This window comes from Cygnus olor, chromosome 1, assembly GCF_009769625.2.
Source record: "Cygnus olor isolate bCygOlo1 chromosome 1, bCygOlo1.pri.v2, whole genome shotgun sequence".
In the NCBI taxonomy this organism is placed as follows: Eukaryota; Metazoa; Chordata; class Aves; order Anseriformes; family Anatidae; genus Cygnus; species Cygnus olor.
In genome coordinates, this window is record NC_049169.1 from 42722584 (window position 1) to 42737188 (window position 14605).

At 38.7% G+C, this 14605-nt stretch overlaps 1 protein-coding gene across 1 annotated transcript in view; it reads left to right on the forward strand.

Moving 5' to 3' along the window:
• The window catches only part of OTOGL (otogelin like), a 92646-nt gene that overhangs the window by 41259 nt on the left and 36782 nt on the right, over nt 1-14605 (forward strand). The window contains 6 exon segments of the mRNA XM_040544770.1: nt 5954-6088; nt 6566-6712; nt 8354-8473; nt 10932-11048; nt 13870-14026; nt 14558-14584. Coding sequence (XP_040400704.1) covers nt 5954-6088; nt 6566-6712; nt 8354-8473; nt 10932-11048; nt 13870-14026; nt 14558-14584 — 703 coding nt within the window.

The following is a 14605-nucleotide window of genomic DNA, read 5'->3' on the forward strand; positions in this document are numbered from 1 at the left end:
CCCTGTTATATACTTACATTATTAGCAGCAGATCTATGAAATTTATTTGGATTTAAATAGTATTACTGATAAAAACCCCAGAACACCCAACAACTCTATACTGCCATAAAAATTACAACTAAATATCTGTATAATAAAAAAACTGATATGATGATCTATTTTTCCTGTTGCTTGTATACATGTACAAATACTTGTAATGATCTTTCTTAAGAGTTGTTGAGAGTTCATTCTTCCTGAGGTTTATAATTTTTGGGAAGTCTCTTTTAAAGAAATAGAAAAGAGTTATCATGAATGCATTAGCAGACATCTGGAAGTAGTTTGAGAGTGAGTCAGTAGCTGGGATAATCTCTCCTCCCTTTGAATTTTCTTCAGCGATTCTATTTAGTGTTGCTCTCTTCCATCTTTACTTAATTGTATGACAGTAACAGGAACGTGTCATATCGCACAGACTCATTGCAAGTTTCTTTGCCATATTTTAAGTGCAAATAATCACATAGTCTGCCACTGTAGAAGACACTGATGGAATTTAAAAATTTTGTATGTATATGAGCAGTTTAGCTCTTTTAGGTTCTTAGTTCCAAAGTGTGTTTTTGTGTACTTATATAGAAATAACATCAGTGGGAAAATAAATAATATTACTATTCCTTTTCTCCTGTGAGAGGACAACTTCTCTCTTTACCTATAATATTGTATCCAAAATCTCATGCAGATTTTCTCCTAAACTGAGACAGTGTGTATCAGTGCCATCTGCTGACTTTGAACAATATTGCTCCAATATTTGAATAGCTATAGGGAAAACTGATGGTACAAATGTGTTCAGGATAAGCAGGTATTATATAGTTATACAGAATGTATGTATATCATTTTGAAATGGTACAGGAGAAATTATCATACAAGAAAAAAGAAAAAAGCCTTCCAATAAGAGATGCTTCATGGTGTCAATTGTGAATGAATTTTGAATAACTAATGATTATCTGGATATGAACCACCCTAGAAAATGGCACAATAAACTAACAGAGAAAGATCATGTCAGGTACCAAATCATACGTCTGGTCTCCAAAACCACTTTAATATTTATGCTGAAGTGCTCACTAAACCTAGGATAAGATGCTTTACTCCCCCTTTCATCAAGCTTGCTGAAGTAATGTTTTCGAGAGTTAAGTTCCTTCAGAAGAAATTCACAGCACATTAAATGACCGCCAAACTAATTCTGAGTTTCCTAAAAGCTTAAGACTGAACAGAGTTAATAGCATTTCTCTTAAAATATGCAGGAAGGAGAAAAAATACATATACTTTTTAAACTAATGTGTATTTTTTTTTTCATTATTTGGAGCTTTTTGGCATGTATTTGTGTGTGCGGCTGTATATGAAAATCTCCAATGAGTCATGAAAACAAAAGGAAAATGGGGCTGATCTATCTCTGTCCAGTTTACGGTATGTCCCTAGATGCTTTTGTGGGCAACCTAGTTTGCAAGTTAGCATATTGTAGGAAACAAAACACACAAAAAAAGGGAAGTCAGCATATCAAGAATGGAAAAGAAGTCTTCATATTAACAAATTAGAGAGATTTTAATGAACCTTTCAAAGAAATAAATACAGCCCCCTGTAAATGGTCTCATCCCAGGCTTCATTTTCATTATGTAAGTATGCTGCTGTTATTGGTTGATTGAAATTTCTGCTGGGATATTGAAATAGTATCTTTCTAAAAAAAATAAGCCCTAGCATTCCCAAGCACTACTAAAAAAATGGAAAGAAGGACCATGTTTTTTTTGGATAGGAAGAAATATGGAAAAAAAGTGCAGTGAAGTCTAGAAAAGAATGTTCTGAGAAGCAGGACTGACAATGAGCGCTTGACTGACTGCCCAGATCTGTGACTCTGTCTTCCCTGTTGCTTGGCAACTCCATGTTATCACAAAGAAACTGATATTAAGTTGGAACAGGCTGGATATGGTAATTTACGTGGGAAGATACTCTTGCAGTGGGAAAACCATTTTATTTCTAGTTTCTGTCAGCGTAAGTAGGTTTCACATGATGAACTGTAGTACATCCCCTGTCGGGTGCATTTTCACCTAAAAAGGTACAGAGCAACTCTGCCTTCGAAAGGCTGTGAAAAAAAAAAAAAAAAAAAAAAAGAAGAAAAAGAAAAGGAGAAAGAAAGAAAGAGAGAGAGAGGGAAAGAAAGAGAAAGAAAGAGGAAGAGAGAGAGAGGGAAAGAAGAAGAAGAGGAAAGAGAAGAAGAGGAAAGAAAGAGAAAGAGAGAAAGAGAGAAGAGAAAGAAAAGAGAAAGAGAGAGAAAGAGAGAGAGAAAGAAATAAAGAAGGAAAGAAAGAGGAAAGAAAGCACCCCCCACACACACCTTATTATTTATTAGACCTGCTTCTAGTGTCCACTCAGACATTTCTTCCAACAGCATTGACAAAAGCTGGTTTTCATAGCTGTGTGTGGATCCAGCACAGATTAGAGGGATGGAAATCGATCGTTATCACTTATAATGTCACAGTCCCTAAGAGCTCCAGTGATTTCCGCAAGACCTCACTGTCTTAAACAGTAAAAGACAATCCTCACTTTATCTAAATAGTCCTTGTTTCTTCTGCATTGGCAATAGTTAAGCACTATATTCCAACCACACTTTTCTTCCTTGCTGATAGCAGAGGCTGCTCATACAGCAGCTACAGACTAATTTGAAGCCCATTGTAGTAATGGTGTAATCAACTTTGAATTTGAATCGTATTGCATGGGTGGCAAAAGAACCATTTTTACTGAGGTGTATGGAGAGAATGGCAAGGGTGCGTAAGTAAAGGAAATCTTGTCTTGAAAGATTTGAGCCATAAGAGAGAACTGTTTTTAAATTTGTGTTTAGGTCTAAGATTAATTGGAAAGAGAGAAAGTACAGAAGATCAGTATTTAATGTAAACCTTTTTTTCTTAAATGTCTGTTTACGCATAGTTCTATTGAACTGCATTTCCATCCTGCACCATTTCCAGTAATTTAACACCAACATGAAGTCCTACAAGTAAGGAAGTACTTCACATGTCTTCAGGACTCCCTGTTCTGGCTTTGGTCAGCAAAACACTCCCTGTCTCCAGACTTCTCTCTGCTGCAGAGTTAACTTGAAATATAACTCAACTTTTGCCCTTGGCTCAAATCCCAACCATACACAAAAACTTCTGACTCGAGTATGTTGATGCTGTTCTGCTGAAGGGATTGGCCTGGACTGTCAGAAGGCAGAGGCAGCAGTTATGATTAGCATAGCGAGTACAGTTACCCGATGCTGCTCCAAGAACTTGCCTTCATTGCCAAAAAAGGTGTATTTTTACTGTGGGATAATTAGCCTGAATTAACAATCCTTATTTAAAACAAAACCCTCCATCTCTTTCCTTACAGCGAAGACATTGCTTCCCCATTAACTCAGAGTACCCCCTTTTACTGAGGCTAAGCTAACTGAAGAGGAATGAACTTTGCAATGAAAACAGCCCGTAATGTTTCCAGGCATCAATTAGACACACAGACTGCAAGCTAAGCCCCTTTCTGAACTGACTCATGGCAGGGGGGTAGCTTCCTTGCTCACTTTTCCCTTGGCCAGCATAGAAGGTATCGGCTTGATCCTATCTACCAAACTAATGAGTTTGTCTCCTTTTTAATTTACAACATCGCCTCCAATAAATCCCAAAATGCTCTGGGCTGTTATCTGACTCAGAGGGGAATAATTACTGGACTGGCTCCAGCAGCAAGCCTGACTTAATTAAAACATAGTGTATTTCCCAAAAAGGTAGCGAGCAATTTTATTCCGAGTGCAACCTAAAACAACTTTACCACAGGACAGGACAGATGAACCTCACTCTACCCCAAAACTCCCAGTACTTTTGAGCTGTGCTCCTTGCTAAATGGTGAAGAGCAGAGCTGCTTTCCTGCGGCCCCTTACTACTGGCATCTAGTCCCTGCTTAGCCCACCTTAATCACTGTGTTCCCAGCTGATTGCTGGCACACACCACCCACTTGTTTCTTACACCCTGGTGTTATGGTAACAAAGCTCGCTGGCATCTACTGGATCTCATGTTCATCGCATCCACTCACACTTGCTGTAGCCTTCTCTACGCCAAGCAGCATCATCCGCTGGCTTGTGGACCATGCTAGACTCAGGGCTGCAAAGCTGTAGAGCACTTCCTCTGTGTGGCAACAAAAATACCTCTACACTTACCATCATCTAGGATTTTTTTTTTTGTCTGTTTCTTTTGTGGTTTTGGATTGAAAGCGTTCTTTAAAACAGCTTGGTCACCTTGATTTTTTTTTAAAGGGGAAAAAAAAAAAAAGCTGCTTCCTGCAGCAGGAGTATTTTCTGTATGCACTGTTTCTCACTGGTAAGGAAAAATTGCTGATATAGTTTTTATTTTTGAACTCTGATGAGTGCAGAACAAATATGGGTAAGACAGGCAGGGAGTAGTTAGGGGTATGCTCCCTGCACCTTTTGGGGTACACTGCCAAAGGAAGGGAGCAAAGCCCTGGGAAGAGGTGCTGAGGGTACAGACCAGGGCAAGGGCAGGGGTCCCTCCCCTTGTGGCTGAGTGGAGCTCTCCAAGCATTGCTGGGAGACAAGAGTTCCCAGCACTTGCAAGCTGCTGAGAGCCACCATTCCCATCTTGCCCACTGTGCTCATTAGCATCTGCAATTAGTTCTAGCTAGTCGTGTTCTCAGAGAGAGGTTAAAGGAGGGTGGGAGTAAGAAGAGAAGTTTAAAATCTTTTTGTTTCCAGCACTACTCAAGTGTCTCATATGTGACTGAATGACTCAGTGCTCTTATATAGAGCTTGTGACCTCCAAGAATTTTTATTTCATGTCTGTCACGGTCTGTAAGGACTGTGGGACTCAATTTGATCATAAATGAGCTGATTTCAGAAGCACTGTTACTGGCTTTTATGGTTATAAATGGTTATATGGTCTTTATGTATAACCCTCTTGAGTCTGTTCTACAGCTACTGTTTCTTGTTGTCCTGCAAGGGTTGGTACAGAAGTGAAATAAAAGAAAAAAAAATGGTAACAGTAATAATAACTTGATTTTTATTTGTGGCAGTGTTATCAACGCTGATAATACCACTGGTCTCCTTTGTTCTAATACCAACCCTATCATGGGGGAATTACAGCATGGATGTGTGTTTCCCTTGGGGGAGGGGGTATGAAGGAGCTGCAGAAGCTGCAGGTGAATGAACAGATATGTTGAGTGAGATCACAAAAGTGATTTATGTGCTGAGAATGCAAAATTAATTTGCAGGCTGGACAGCCAATGGATATGGGCTTGGGAGGGCAGAATGGATTATATTTGAATTTGAGGTACCAGAAAGCCAAACAATCAACACAACAGAGAAGACACCTCTAAATGTTAAAAAAAAAAAAAAAAATCAGAAATGATTCCCCACTCCAGTAATGTTGAGTATGACTCACAGTTTCGTGCATTTTTATAGATGGTTGTATGAAAATTGTTTTATCTACTACTGACTGATGGTAGGTTTCTTGGCTTTAAAAATATGAACAGCTTGATCTCAAGTACCTTGGTTTAAAAATAAAGCTCTTTTTATAGCATGTCTCAATTTTGACAACCAGACTGTGCAGTAAGTATTGGATTCCATGTATGAGCACATTTTACAAGACTAAACTAGACTCTTAGTTTAGGGATAGGTTGATCCTATGAGTTTGTGAGGTCCTCAGAAAGAGGACTCACAGCTGAACATAATGGTTTTTGTGCTTAAATCCAAAGTCCAAGTTTCTTGAAGGCTCAGTTTTGAATTTAAAAATGAGGTTCCTTGATTTGTGTTTTTTCTTGAATTTAATTTCTAAGATGTGAAAACACAAAGGTATTCAACTTTTTTTTTTTTTTTTTTTGATTATGAGGCTGGAATAAATCTGTAGGAATGAAATGCAATTGTATCTATAAGTGAAATGATTTCTTCTTCATGTTGCAGAGCACGGATAACTCGAACATATCTATAATTGCTCAGAACAAAAAGTGCTTTGATAATGATATTGTTTGCTCAAAGAATATTTTCATCACTGTTGGAGACACTGAGATTTATTTCAGTGAACCTTCTGAGAAGCAGGTTAGTTATTTTCTTTCCTTTTGGGTTGCTTTTTAAGATAAGTGTTTTAAAGTTACAACTCTAAAGGAGCATATTTTTGGAAAATATCTCTCAATCGGGGTTAATGCAGCACAAGTGCCTAGGCCTCAAATACACAGCAGCTCCCAGGAAAAATCTTACTTTATCATTTTTTTCTCTGAGTTCTGTTTGTCTCACAAAGAAGACTGCTCAAAAGCCTCAAAGAGTCAAACCATACTGGCATTTATTGTTTCTCTCCATTTGTTTTTTTGAAGAGAGACTGAAGTATCTGACAAAAGCAAACTTGAATGATCCAAAAGGCAGAATATTGAAGTATTAGTCAATCTTTCTAGTAATAGTATTGATTAAGTTATATGCTACAGGTAAAATATTCTTCGCTATACACTTTACATTCTTAATTGGCTGCATACCTTGGTAGAGTTACTTTATTAGATATTAATAAATATTAATTTCTGTCAGAATGCCTTAAGGGGACAGGAAAACAAATCTAACTATCAGCTGTGGAAGGCTGGATATTATACTGTGATACACTTTCCAGAACAGGACATTACAATTCTATGGGATAAGAAGACCATGATGCATATTAAAGTTGGACCTCGATGGAAGGTGAGCCAAAAAAAAAAAATGCAACTGAGATTTTGTGTAGTTCTCGTTGTTACTAGTGTGATATCTTCTTCTATTACTGATATAGCTGTTTAACATGGTATTCAGCTGCTAGCATTTCACGGGTAAGAAGTGCCTGAGGATGTGATTTAATGACTGAAGTCCTGAAGAGAAGGGGTTGTTCCTATACGCGTGTTTACTCTGATGTTCCACACATTGCAACCTTGCAATGCAAGTGATTCAGCTCTGACTCAAAGTTAATTTGGGATGGGAAAAGAGGATTTGTTTTGAGTTACCTAGTTATGTGCATGTTTTTGTAATTGCTGAAAACAGTGGAAAAGAAGCACAGGAAATGCATAGCTAGCAACACGGAAGAAAACAGGTTTGTAGCACTGATTGCATTAGGCTGATGGTGGAACTGCACCCTGAGATGTAGTAGAGGCTGCTGAGATGAACAGATGGTGTCGCATCTTGGGTATCAATTAAAAAAAATGCGATATGGGAAAGGATCTAGACAAGAACTTACACTTAAACCTCGTAAGCATACTGTGACAGGGTTAGATAATGATGCGGGGCAGAATATGAGGCTCTTTATCTTACCGGTTGTTCTTCCCTTGTCCTTTTCTACATCATCATCTATATGCCTTGGTGCATCTGCAGCTCAATCCATGAGTTCTGACGAAGTAACTTAATCTGCACTTTCAATAATTACATCCCTGCTCCATCTCAGCTATGAGTGCATGTACTGAGAGGGAACAATTTCCAGTAAAAGAAGAGAAAGCACACCATGCTAGAACAGTATCAGGTATTTTGAAGTGTAGGTCAAAGTTACAATAACCATCTAATCTTATTTTAAAGCAACATTATTGTAGGCTTTTTTCTCAATAGCCATAAGATGCATGCTTGCTGATTTATCAACCGTCGATACATATAATAATAATAATGATGAAAAATTCTTTTTCTATTTTACAGTAAGCTAACAAGGGGCTAAGGTCTAAAAGTTGCATGCAGATGCACAAATACTTCAAGTTCCTTCTGTTTCTAGCAGCTGTTTTTTCCTTAGGCTCTAGTTTAGTAAGATAAAGTCTGCAGCAGTCATTATGGAAAAAATAATTAGAGTGAGCTGCAGCACCTCAGAAATCCAGCTCCACATTGTACTATTATGCAGAAGAATCTTTTTCTGTATGTATCTATATATGCATGTATGCATATATGTATGTTCATCAGCAGCACTTCCCTAAACACAAGAATGTTGCAGCTGTCTCTTTCATAACTGCTGTTATGAATGTTCTTGCTAAGTGATCTAAAATTAGAGGCAGCAAGTTTTAATCATAACAACTAGTCAGGCTGCAAAATTACAAGGTAATTCACCTGAACTTTTGACTTCTGGATTTGATGTAGTACTAAGCTTTCAGAAGAAAATATTACTAAGTTCTTACTTTGTAGTTAGAGCAAGTTCTGGGAAACATGAAGAAAGTTATTTGCAATCGGTTACTGTAAGCATAGCATAATATCAGATATTTTCCAAGTGTAAGTCAGAGTTGGATTCACCTTTTTCAGTTTAAGAATATTTTACTCCACATATATACTCCATACTGATTACTGACTATCAGTATTTTTTAAAAATAAATCCTTCTCATTTAGGGGAAACTGGCAGGTTTGTGTGGAAATTTTGACAAATACACTTCAAATGATCTGACTACATCCAACAACATGGAGGTGAGAAATGCACAGGTATTTGGAGACAGCTGGGTATTAGGACAGGTAAGTTCCGTGTCCAGTAAAAATTTTGAAAAAAAGCCATTAATTTTAATTTATAAATGAATACGTTATTAGTACATGAAGTACAAGGATTTTCTAAACTGATGGTCAGTATACACGAGGGCATTTGAATTTTTATGTGTATAGGTATGAGATGTGATAATAATGCCTTATATTGTAAGAAACATATACTGAATTTAAATGAAACCATCCAATCTTTTCAGGTAAGGATACAGTGATCCCTGTATTAATTAATGAAAACTATCTATCACTGGATAATTAATGATGCTGTCTACATTTCAGTTTTCTACAAATTTAGATAAAATGCTTTTGATATTTAGATTCAGACCAATTTTAATAGCAATTGTAATTTCTTGGATGTTGAAGAGATCTGGATACTGAAAGCAAACAGGATTTGAAAGAATAAACTGGAGAAAGAGGTGTCATCAGCCCTCCAAGGCTGCCTGCATACAAGTGAGCGCAGGAGGGGCTTTCTCCACAGTGCAAGATGGAAATTCAGAGGAGGAGCTATGCCAAGGAGGCTATAAAATGTACATTCATGTTCAATCAGTGATCTTTTTTGGTTATAGTTTGTAATCAGAAAGCAAACTGATGAAGCAGCAGTGGTGAAGTGGTGGGAGAGAAAAGGCAAGAACAGCATCGGGCACAACCCAGTAGATTTCAGAGGAGGAGTGAGGAGGCTGGAGAGAGCAACTGTGCAACTGCGTTTTATAACACACGAGAATAGGTATTTTATTCATTTGTGCTGAGAAGGAGAAAGGTTTTATAGCATTGTGAACTTCCTGATAAATCAGTATTTGTAAAACACTCTCTTAGGATGCCTGCAAGACCCCGTTTTTAATCTGTTCTCTCCCTGACTCAGAGAAGGAAATTGAACCAGAATCTCTCACCTCATGAAAGAATATGATATCTCTTCTGCTTTGGAAGAAAGCCTTTGAGGTTTTTCTCCCTCAATCTCTCCTTTTGGATCTATATTACACCACATAAAATCTTTTAATCCTGTGACCAAGCAAGGGAAATGTGTTGGCTCCTACACAGTGAGCACTGAAAGTGTTCGTCTTGGCTGGGCACTGTGTTGATGACTCAGAGCCAGTGCAGGGTACGAGGAGGGGTCCCAGAGACTAGCTCTCCATTTGCTCTCTTCCCTTTGAAAAAAATACTTGAAGAAGCAAGTGTAACTGGAATCCCAATCCCATATATATATATATATTTTTTTTTTTCAATTTCTCTGTTCAGTGGGTTCAGTGGTTGCTTTAATAAACGGCACAGTGTTTGCACAATTTGAACCTAACATGAACTTCCGGAGTTTTATGACCTTTGCTTAACCAACCCAAACTTGCACTTGCCTTTTTGAGGCCATATATTTTTGTAAAATCTCATATAATCATCCGGTCTCTGTGGCTGCCAGAGCACGGAGGACCTGAATTCATTACTGGCCTAGTAGGCAGCCTGTGCTCAGCCAGTCTTGGCACTGCATCTGCCTTCGCAGTAGGCGTCATTAGGACATTTTTCAGAAAGGACCTCTGGCCTTTGCAGAGAGGTATCCTGGTCATCCTTTCTGCATAATCTAAACACTGGAAAGGCGTATTTGGTAGCTGAAGGCCTACAACCCAACTCTGCTACTGGCAAACATGCCAGCATTGGCACGGTGAGACGTGTGGGACGCTTCCAGGGTTTCTCCCTCCGGGGAGTGGCAGCACATCCCCACACAGCACTATTGGAGCACCCGCACAGGAGGGCAGTCGCTGGGTGACTGCTTTGCAGCCGAGGCTGTGCCACGACACCCCAACTCTGCCTACAGGTCCATCACCGCTGTCTCCTGGGCTTCTCTGCTGCACCAAGGGAGTATGCTTTCAGATGAACTTGTGTTTTCTGAGCTGAGCGTCATTTTGGTTATATTTTTCTGTTCATTTGTTTTTCTTCTTGAAGAGAGACTTAAAGAGAGGGAGCTGTATCTCAGCCCTTTTGAGTTATCGTGATGATCTTTGACTCTATTTTTTTATGTGTTGCTCTCTTCCTACCGCTGCTTCTTTATTTGAACTTACAGGGCTAAAGCCATCTGTAGTGTGCCTCCATTTAAAGTCAGTGCAAAACCACCAGGGATGGATTTGGACCACGTATTTGTTTGTGATGTTACAGTTGGTTGCTCTGGTAATGATTATAGTGTGTCACAAAGAAAACATTTTGTCTTCATACACTGAACAGACAGCAGGAACATTTTAGTACTTCAGAACAAAACACAAAGATTCTGTTTTGTTCAAATGTTTTCAATTATAACAACAAATCAGGGAAAGAAGAAGATAGAGAAAATAGCATGTAAACATTATATGAGTTTTCTGAGTATGCAAGTATTGAAATATATGATGCATATAGTGTACCTGAGTCCATGGTAAACACATCTTTGTGTAAAATGTTTGTGATGGTTTTGTTTGCTTTTAAGTGCAAGAGCCCAAATGAAACACTAAGACCATGTGAGGTACATCAGAGCAAGTTCCCTTATGCCAAAAAGGAATGCTCAGTTTTATACAGTGATGTTTTCGCACCTTGTCGCAATGTGGTAAGTTTATTAAATAACCCAGATTTGCTCTCAAATAGGAAAACATTAAAATTCCAGTAATTAATTTCTTTTTGCCATTCCCCTCTGCCTGAATGCCATGGAGGATACTTAGTAGAGCCCTGCAACTATGTGGGTGGGCTATGTTTGAGCAGAGCTCCTTGTTCCTATCAAAACTGGAGCCTAAACATTATGGTGGTAACTGGGAGTCATGAGTTAGTAGACAGGACAATCAGAGTTCTGTTCTCTTTAGGTTTTATTTATATCTTTTATTTATATAGGTAACTGCATTTTAAAGGCTTTTGTGTATATCATGGGTTTCTAAAATAAACATTTGTGTAATGTGCCTCCAGCTTATCTAAAATGGTTTTATTTTGTTAACTGTTCTGCTCAATATAGAAAGAAATATGAGAGAGCGAGATTTTAACTTCAGAGCTATCGGTATTTTTAATTGGCTGACAGCTTATCATCTGCTTTTTATCAAAACTCTGCAGTATGGTGTCCTTGTTTCCCCAATACCTGGCTGAGCTTGGAACTTGAGTTGCAAGAATGTCCTTAAGTTCAGTCTAGACAAGATGGGGATGACAACAGCTTGTGCGGGAATCTTTTATTCCATCATAGTTCACCCTTTATCAACACATGATGTGCTCTGTACATTTATGCCTCTTTCTGATTTTAGCCACCCAAAGGTATTCAGTAATTGGAGGTGCTTCTTAACACCTGTGCAGGCAAGACCCACTATGACATTTTGTTTCAGTCTCTTGTTTTCCTTATGACTATTGATACTAAATGAGATCGTTAGATGTCTCAGCTGAACCTCCTGACTTTCAGGACTGAAGTTTGATATCAACATGGTTAGGAATTTGCCTGAAGAGGAGGTTGCAGTAGCTTAACCCAGGAAATTTATTAATGTTGACTTTGGTTACTATGTGAAGAATTTTTTGAGCATGTGCCTGAGAACACAGTGATGAGTGTATTTTCAAAGTGGAAAGTAATAAATAATAATGGAACTTTTGAGAGTTTTTAAGGAGCTGTATTATAATAACTCTTAAAGACATTTTCTCTTGAACATTCATTTCCCGTATCTTACCCATGTTGTGATTAACATTTTCAAGTATTATTCCAAGAACTTAGCATAATGATATTAAGAAATTCATGTCAGGTGCAAAACATGGCATTTAATCAGTTGCCAGGTATTTTCATATGCACATATCCATCTTGTATGAGACAGGTTGTAAAGTAAACATCTTTCAGGTGTTTTTACAACCTCTTCATTAGCATGTGAAAAATACTGCTCTTTTGAAAGGTACTGTGACTTCCTACCTGCCTAACTACTGGCTGCACCGGCAGGGAAAGTGGTTCCAAGGAAAAAAAAAAAAAATCCAAGCAGAGACAGACACTGGAGGCCTGGGAGGAACAGAAGGTGTAGATGTGGGTCTCAGGAGGTGCATGGAGCCGTGCTCTTGCAGTCACTCCTGTTGTGTGGGCAGTGGAGGATGCTACTGTGCATGGGGGCAAGCTCCTTCTCTAGGACAGGTGGCCTGTGGGTTCAGCATAGGCTGGAAAACCCCGTTTTCAGGGAGACAAAATCTTGCATCTCTGGCTGGCAGTGACTGATGGGTTGCAATTGCCCGGCTGAGCACTGAGCTCAGCAGGGCCTGAGGGGAGCCCTGACACTTGCAGAAAGAAAGGTCTTCCTCATAACTCCTGAACTCAGCAGGAGCTTTGACCCTAGCCTCCCAGCTTGTCACAAAATGGAGAGATGCTGTTCTGCGAATGGGAGACACAGGTTGAACTCTGGAGCCAGTCTGCTGATTTGCGATTCCTGCTAAGCTACTATAGCCATTTTCAACGGAGCTAATGCTCATGTCCCTGACCCACTGGTTTTCAAAATAAGAAAAAGAGTGAAAGCAAAATGGCATCTCTCTCCAAGCACTAAAGGCAGAAAAATGGTCATCTTATCTCTGCCAGCGTCTAGCAACTGCCAACTGAGAAGCTGTCTCAATGTTAGATAAGTGCTGCCTTGTTGCTGTGGCGGTATTTGGGTAATCTGATGAGTGCCACTGGAGTGCTCTACAGCTGAGCTAGATTAGAGTCTATAAATGATTCCAAACTGAAGAAATACATTGTTTTAAAGTTCCTATGTGTTGAAAAAGAACACTTTTTTTTTTTTTGAGATCTAGCTCGATATTACAAAAAAGGTGATTTAAATCCAAGAAATACTGTATCACTATCATGCTATTAAATTTGGGACTGCAGTAGGATTTTAGAGTGGCGAAGTGAGTGTCTGAACTAATGAAGATTTTTGGACAAATTATATTAAAAACTTGATAAATGTAGAAATATATTTCTGCAATATGTCACCAAGTGCTCAAGCTTTATTTTCCTGACCAAAAGCCCCTCTACAAATTGCTACTTTAATTACTCAATCATCAGTTGCAGCTCTGATTTTGCTGTTCTTCATGCAAAACTAACAGGATGGCTATAGGTGGCAGCATTTGCTTTATGAAAACACAGAACTGTCACATTCAACATGCTCTTCAGAGTCAACAAATAGAAAGTGTAGACAGTCATACTTGTTAATAATCACTGGTTAAATTTTTCTTTTGGTCTGTAAGGTAGGTACAAAATGGTCATCCACAATGCAGTTTTTGAAAAGGATTGTATCCAAACCTTAGAAAATGTCTCATATTTGTGGTAAATTACTTCAGACAATCCTTCCAGAAGTAGCACTCCTGCTGAAAATTGTGCAACAGGAATCTGTACAGCTCATGCAATAAAGTCACCCACTCTCTCTCCCTACCTCCCCCTTCCTTTTTTCCAGATTGATGTGACTTCCTTTGTCAAAAACTGTCATACAGACACATGTAACTGCAATCTTGGCGGAGACTGTGAATGTTTGTGTACCAGTATTGCAGCTTATGCCCACAAGTGCTGCCAGCAAGGAGCGGTGATACACTGGCGATCTCCCTCTCTCTGTGGTATGTACCTGGGCTGGCCTCACACCAGAGCCCACTCAGAGAAAAGGACATCTTTGGCTTTTCTCTTCCCAAAATTAAAAATTTAACAGAAGAAGGTGGATAATAAATACACTTTACATATTTTAAAGTGACCTGTGTGTTAGCTGCTAAACACCTGAATATACTCTCTTTAGAAGACTGGTTGTGCTCAGAGGCTGTTGGAAAGGCACAGGCATACCACATGTGGGGCATGCCCAGGATTCTGTGTAGGGTAGCAAAGACTTTCAATCTGTTCTACCTTTCACTGACAGTGGGAAGAGTTCTTAGCTATAGAATAATTAGTGCTTTCGGTCTGCTGTCCTGGCACATCTATTCAAATATGCTCTATGTCACTGAATAAAAGCCAGAGGAAATAAAGTCACTAGTTGAAATATGTTACAGAAAATGAAACTTCCTCTGATGAAAGTGAATTTTACATTTTTAGGGTGAAGGTAAGCATGAACTCTGTTGTTAATTTATAGTAATAACATCCTTGTTTTCTTTTTCTTTTAGCTTACGACTGTGAATATTACAATCGAGGTATGTAGTACTTAATATTAC